This window comes from Plasmodium fragile (genome assembly GCF_000956335.1).
Source record: "Plasmodium fragile strain nilgiri unplaced genomic scaffold supercont1.10, whole genome shotgun sequence".
NCBI lineage: Eukaryota > Apicomplexa > Aconoidasida > Haemosporida > Plasmodiidae > Plasmodium > Plasmodium fragile.
This window is the reverse complement of record NW_012192590.1, coordinates 248160-255042: the sequence shown is the minus strand read 5'-3', so window position 1 is coordinate 255042 and position 6883 is coordinate 248160. Positions and strand designations below refer to the sequence as shown.

The 6883-nt window shown below is 43.4% G+C and overlaps 3 protein-coding genes across 3 annotated transcripts in view; 2 read left to right on the top strand and 1 right to left on the bottom strand.

The window, feature by feature from the left end:
* The window catches only part of AK88_01219 (uncharacterized protein), a gene marked incomplete at both ends in the record, with an annotated part of 4005 nt that extends 3286 nt beyond the window's left edge, over nucleotides 1-719 (top strand). The window contains 2 exons of the mRNA XM_012478855.1: nucleotides 93-548; nucleotides 667-719. Coding sequence (XP_012334278.1) covers nucleotides 93-548; nucleotides 667-719 — 509 coding nt within the window. The remainder of the gene's footprint in view (nucleotides 1-92; nucleotides 549-666) is intronic.
* Nucleotides 720-1970: 1251 nt separating this feature from the next.
* Nucleotides 1971-3918, top strand: AK88_01218 (uncharacterized protein; the record flags this gene model as incomplete). The annotated part of the gene is made up of 8 exons (XM_012478854.1): nucleotides 1971-1983; nucleotides 2196-2258; nucleotides 2391-2524; nucleotides 2700-2792; nucleotides 2926-3099; nucleotides 3258-3323; nucleotides 3525-3649; nucleotides 3747-3918. The coding sequence occupies 8 exons, from the start codon at nucleotides 1971-1973 to the stop codon at nucleotides 3916-3918; spliced, it is 840 nt and encodes a 279-aa protein (XP_012334277.1).
* A 287-nt stretch (nucleotides 3919-4205) lies between these two features.
* On the bottom strand, nucleotides 4206-6159 carry AK88_01217 (uncharacterized protein; the record flags this gene model as incomplete). Its single annotated transcript, XM_012478853.1, has 5 exons — nucleotides 4206-4284; nucleotides 4379-4517; nucleotides 4660-5044; nucleotides 5130-5452; nucleotides 5562-6159. The coding sequence occupies 5 exons, from the start codon at nucleotides 6157-6159 to the stop codon at nucleotides 4206-4208; spliced, it is 1524 nt and encodes a 507-aa protein (XP_012334276.1).
* Between the last annotated feature and the right edge of the window lie 724 nt (nucleotides 6160-6883).

Here is a 6883-nt window from a genome sequence, read left to right as displayed (position 1 = left end):
GAAAAAAAAGGAAAAAAAAAAAAAAAAAAAAAAAAAAAAAAAACAGTTGGAACAAAAAATAAAGTATGTCAGTTACCTAGTTCTCCTTGAAGAATATAAAAAGCTGTTACACCAATTGGAGAAAAAAAATTACGTGGTTGGTGAGGAAGACATTTTTCACTCGTTCAGTGAATTCGATAAAGGATTTCCCAAATTGGTACATGCTAAGGGGATAAACTTGGATCACATAAAGAAAGAAATTGAGGAGCTGCGACATGTGGACAGAAAAAAGTTGCTGCTCCGTTTGGGGGTGGACTTTCCATTAATGAGTAATCAGCTAGTCGATAGGTTCAAGGAACTTGTTAACTTTTACTACCTGGGGGACATAAAATCTGTTATAAAATTTTCCCTTTTTTTTTTCATCCTGTATAAGTATGCCAACTACCCCCCTTATGTGAAACGTCTCTTCCTCTACCTGTCCATTTGTTCTTTGTTGGCTCCGTGCAAGGCGGTGTACATGCTCTTCCACTTTTCCTTTTTTTTCGTTCCCCGTGGGGTGCTCTTTCCGGGTGAGTAAAACTACTAACCTGCTTCTATGAGCGGCGGAGCCGTGAAGGTGCTGCACCGCTAACGTTGTACCGCTAACATCGAGTCAACACATGTCTTCCCCCCGCCCCTCTCCTGCAGGCCTCACGAATATCCTGTCCGCCTCCTACCAGCAGATCCTCATGTGTCAATAGCCTCACAAGGATGCGCCCACGGAGGGACGGGCGATGACGCAAGGGACAAAGCGAAGGGGAGATATTTTTTATTTCCACCCCTCCCCCCCAGTCGGCATCTCCGTGAACATTTCAGTGGCCCAACTTTCAGGTTAAAGTGGGTACATATATAAATATGTGCAGGGAAGCCAGCACGGAAAAGGGGTCCTTTTTTTTTTTTTTTTTTTTTTTTCACTCCTCACTGCATAATTGTGTAATACAAAATAAACAGCTAAGCCATACGTTTTTTTTTTTTTTTTTTTCGGCCCTTCCGTCGTGTCAGTTTTAGCGAAGACGTTGGTTTGTTCACCCATTCGCCGGTGGGTTAAAAAGAGGTCCATTGGTCGCTCTGCGTTTCAACTCTCTTCCTTCATGTGGATGTGTGTTTCTCCCACTGAGAATTTTTTTTTTTCCAAAATGGGGTGACGCCAACATAACGGTGTTTTTTTTTTTTTTTATGGCTACCTACAAACAGGGGTGTCTGAGTTTACCTGTGCGCATTTTTAAATTTGCCCAGGTGGGTGAGGGTGCGTGAGACTTGTTTTTAACACCGGTCCACTGAGCGCGCGCCAGGGGAGAGGGACTCGACGCGTTTGAAGGTTAGCAAAACGGACCAAGGAAAAAAAAAAAAAAACCACGTTAAAACATATGTTGTAATAACCCGCGACATCATGAATAAAAAAAAATTTTCCAAAAAAAATTTTTTGCCCCGTTGTGCGTTGCAGAGGTTTAAACTGCATAATGGCGTAGCGGCGTTGTTTATCGTATAAAACCCTAGCTGCTCTTTTGGGCCGCATCCTGTAGAGCTTTCCTTTTTTTTTACCGCTTCCTTGTTGCCGTTTCCCCTATTGGGGAATTGTTTTTTTTTTTTTTTTTTTTTCGCACAGAGCACCGCTTGGCAACGCGACTTAGCTATATAACTGTTTAACATTTCACTTTATACCCATGTGGTGAAAAAAAAAAAAAAAAAAAATTTTCAGAGGAAAGCAAAACGAAGGAAACAGCCCACAAGGCGGCAAAGGGAAATTTTTTAACATCACCAAAAGAGGAATACCATTTTTTTCTCCTTTGGCAGTGACATATGTAGTACTTGCGCGTTAGGAGTATAAAAGGCATATGCATATAACACGAATTCGCTTGCATATGCGTAAGAAAAAAAACCTGCTCGCCTATAAGAGAAACTTTTATTAAACCCCTCCCCCCCTCTGCTGTTCTGTCGTCAACAACGCGAAGATGATACAAACAGGTAAAGTGCCACGTCATCCCCAGCTGTGTTGTTTCCTTACCCTTTAAAAAAAAACTCATGCCAAATGGAATGGAGAAACGGAAGAAGGGGATGAGATGATACAATGACACAGTTGCATAAGCAATCTGTTCCCCCCACCCCTTCGCGATGATGTTTTTTTGTACATGTTCATCTTCGTTCCATTGCCGCCGCCCCCCGCCCCCCCTTCGCAGAGAGGAAAAACTGGGTGGACATTGACGTAGAAGATGAGGAGTCGCAGAATGAAAATGAAAGCAGTAAGTTGATTTAAAAAAAAAAAGAACAAGTGCACGTACCTGTTTTTAATGGGTTTTCCCCCTATTTAGTAATTATGTTGTATCCCGTGCAACATTTTTACACGTCTCATTTTTTTTTTTTTTTTTTTGCAGAGAAGAAGTGGGAAGACATCGACGCAGATGACGACCTGGAAAGTAATAAAAAGTTATCCTACTTCACCAACTACGAAAATGGGATTAAGGTTGTCACCAAGTATTCAGAGAATCTGAAAAAGCAAACGGTGAAGGTAAAATGAGGAGGCAGGGGGAAAGACAAGACCCTGAACCGTTACTGCTCTCAAATGGCCAGTCGCCATTATTTTTATACCCTGAACTAATCATCCTACCACATATGTGTGCTGCATTTTTTTTTTTTTTTTTTTTTTTTTTTTTTTTTTTTTTTTTTTACCTCTTGTCTGACAGGTCACGAAGAAAATAAAAGAAGTGGTCATAAAGAAAAAACTTAATAAGGAAATTAACAACAGACTTAACTTAAAAAATTTTAACATAGATACTGTAAGGGAGGGGGATACAGAGGAGAGCGTGTGCCTCACGCGCGGAGTGTGCAATGTCGCATGAACTACTCATTCCACTTCTTCATTCATGTGACCGTATATATTTCTTTCTCTCCTCCCCGACCACATCGCAGTGTAGCTCCGTCATAGTTGAACCGACGGACGTTGTGAATATTGAAGTGCCAAAGAACAACCTGCTGGATTTCCTCAAGGGAACAGAGTACGACTACCTGTTCACGGAGCAGGCGGACAAGACTGCAAAGGATTTGAAAAACAGATTCAAAATATTTAAGGATGAGGATGTGGAGGTAACACTTTTGTTGTTCTGGCGAGGTGGTGAAAGGATTGCCCACGCGCATGTTTACCTTTCCTCGAATCACTGCTTGTGTGAACGACCTTTTTGTTGCTTCCTCCTAACACCCCTCTTCCCTTTTTTTTTTTTTTTTCCCCCACTTCTCCCTTGCAGGAAGTTAAACCGGACGACCCCAACAAATTGGCCGCCAAGAGAGACATGCTGTTCTATCGTTCACATGTAGGTTTCCTCGTCTCGTGTCGTCGCGTTGCGTCGCTTTTTTTTGTGCAACGTCGGGGGGGAGAAGCTCCTCCAGCGTCCGACTCATTTGTGTTTACGAAATGGAAGACGGAAGTGTTACAAGCTGCATTTTTTGTGTGTCCCATTTGACAAATCCATCACTACATTTTTTTTTTTTTTTTTTTTCTGTCCCTCCTGAAGGACACTCAAAACAAGGAGTGCACTGTTCGTGTGACGAATTTAAGCGAAGAAGTCAACGAAAGCGAGTTGTCCAATCTGTTTGGAAGAGTTGGTCAAATATCGAGGATGTTCCTTGCCAAGCACAAGTAAGAAAAGCGGGTGTTGCATATTACTCAGGCATGGAGATACGCGCGTCGGTTTATTACTCATGCATGGAAATGTGGCATTTTTTTTTTTCTTCAGGGAAACGCAAAATTCGAAGGGATTTGCCTTCATCACTTATTCCAATAGGGAAGAAGCAAAGAGGGCCATTGAAAAGTTGAACAGGCACGGATTTGAAAACCTGTTGCTAAGCGTAAGTGGAGTGGGAGCGAATTTTGTCCAATCCTGCACACCCGTCGCGGTGGGCATGTAGTCGCGGTGTGCTTTTTTTTTTTACCCCCTTTTTTTGTGCGCTTTTGCAATGGGATATACTCGCTTATCATTTTTTTTTTTTTTTTTTTTTTTACCCCCTTTTTTGTGTGCAGGTGGAATGGGCCAAGCCATCCAACCGATGAGGAGACGACACATCCCCCGCGTGATAAACTTCATCGCGCAGTTTTTTATCGAGCAGTATATATATATTTACGCTGCAACGTTTTTGCTCCTCTTCTTCGTTTTTTTTTTTTTTTCCTTTTTTTTTTTTTTTTTTTTTTCCTTCTTCTATTTTAAAAGATCAACGCAGTTTAACTTGAACTGATTATTATTTTTAATTAAGTTGTAGTTCACACCGAGGCAGTACCTAAGAGGGGGAGGGAAGCGATTAGCAATGGACAGGTCAGCACATAACGAAATGAGTGATGTAAAGGTATTTTTTTTCTTTTGGGTGCACTAACCACTCGAGCAGGTAGATCTCCTCCGGGCTGATGACCTTGAACTTCTTCTTTAAGTCTTCCCAGTAAATCTTCAAATCGCTGAATTCATTTCCATATTGCATTTTGTAAATGGCCACGAGCAGGTCGACGAAGTTGTTGTCTGAGTAGGTGAGGGGGGAAAAAAATGCCATAATCACAGAAAACCACAAAACGCTTGCCTTGTTAGAGGAACGGCACAGTGGTAGAGGGGGGGGGGAGGCAGATCCCCTTTTCATGTTTCCCCCCCTCATAATCGCTCTTACCGTAATAATCGTAGAGGTAAACGATTTTCCTTTTGGGGGTTTGCAACACACCACTGAAGTAACTTGCTCCTGCCCCCACAACCAACTCATTTGTCTTCTTCTGCGGGATCTGTTCTTCTCCATTGGGTGTTCCTTTAAAATATTTCTTTGCACCTTCAAACGCTGCTGTGATGACTTCCGTTGCCTTGTTGGTACCCTCACTCGATGGAGTCTCCTTCTGTGTCGTCTGTTCTGCATTTGAAGTGGTGGTACTTCCGTCGCTCAGGATCCGGCTCACATTATTTCCCCCCTTGTCTTCACGCAAGGAATTCAAATATGAAGTCATGTAACAAATTTTATTTTTTGCTTCACTCTTCTTCATGAGATTTGCCACTTCGGTGTAGAGCTGCATCGGGGAGGGGGCGGGGGAGAGTGATGGGTGAGCGGCAAGCACTACGCAGTGGGCAGGACAGCTTGTCCGGTGCACTCACCTTGGCCTCGGGTACATTGTACGGATTAGAAACGAAGCCGTAGTTCACTTCACTCAGGACAAAGTCCTTTTGTGTGATGTCCACGTCTGTTGACTTTAAGTAAAAAGGTCTGTACAGGTCAAATATACTTTTCTCGCACTTCATCTTGTTATTGTATTTCACAAAGGAGAGGATCTGCATGGGGTGCTCGTCGAGATCTGTGATTTGCTCCACAGGGTCCTTGTCTGGGTTCTCTTGATTGTACTTCTGCAGCTCCTCGTTCATGCTTTCCTTCAGGGCCTCCTTCCGCACCTTGTACGTCATGACATCAAAAGGGAATTTTCCTGCCACAGAAAAGTGAATCGAAGCGGTTGTGAAGAGACGGTGGGGCTGACCATGCAATGTGTCGCTACGCTGCTCAGTGCCGCTACGCTTGGCCGCTGCTGGACCTACCCGTGAAGACGTAATGTCTGGGGCCGCTCACGCCAGGGATGAAGCGAACCTGGTTCTCGTACTTGTAGTTGTACAGGTCGAGCTTCCCACAGAGGTGACTGCTCCCAAAGAAATATTTGTAAATGTAAAAAAAGGCAAAGTAGGAAGTCGTTAAGAATAAGGTAAACATAAACAGAGCCTTAAAGAATTCGCCAGTTGCATAGCGCTTGTTAATTTTTATCTGGCTCAGGGAATTGGTACTCGAGTCGTCAGTGAGGGTTTGTGTGAAGAACTGACTGCTAAATAATTTTTTCAAATTCTTCCTGTCGATTTTTATTGTCCTTATGTTTGCCTCGCCCTTGCCCGTCTGCCCCGCGTCATGCCGGTTGACGCCCTCTTCGTTCGCACCATGTTCATTCGCACGGTCGGGCTCGTTCGCATGGTGGGGCTGACCCCCCTCCGGAGCCACCTCCTCGTGCTCAAAGTTGAATTCATTGTCCAAACTGCGGTACACATTTTTCACTTCCCCCTTGGCACCTTTCTTGTTCTTGCCATCAGCTATTTCGAACGTTTCAATTTTTTTCAAAAATGGCGAGTCGTCCACTTGTTTCTCCGCCATGGAGGGTTCTTAAAAAAAAAAATGGAAGCAATGGGAGGGGACACGAAGCAGTGATACGAAGCAGTGACACGAAGGTGTAATACGAAGGTGTGCACCAAACGAACGCAAGAAAAAAATATTCTGACAAAATGGGCACAGATAAAAAAATCGTCCTTCCACAAATGTGTAACTTTTTTTAAAAGGCTCTTTTTAAGACCCTCTGGGGAAACCTTTTAGAGGAGAAAAAAAAAAAAAAAAAAAAAAAAAAATGTTTATAAAAAGGGGCTTCTCCCCTTTCAATCTGTTCACAAGCGTGTGCAGGTCAAACGGTTTCATTTGGCAACCTGTGTTGCTTTTCTTCCTGATGTGTTCCTTTCACCCAGGTTTTGTAATTATTTCCCCTTAGGTTCCCTTTTCCGTCCGCTCTGTTCCCCCCATGACCGCTTTGCCACTTGGGCGCTTCTGTCCGCATTGCCCAACCCGGGTGACGACCCGAGTGGTGCATCTGAATTGAGGGGGCAAGACAATGGACGGGGGAGGGCGTGAAAGGGCCTTTTGCCCCCATCCCCCGAGGTTACACAAAGGGACTTCATCCCATTCGGGGGAGTAGAAAATCCTTTCCCCTAATTCGACTTGAAGTGCCTTCAAAAAAAAAGCACTTTGCTTCTTCTTATTCTTCTTTTTGTTAGCAGCTGGAAAAATACTCCCTAGTGGGAAATCAAAAAAAAAAAAAAAAAAAAAAAAA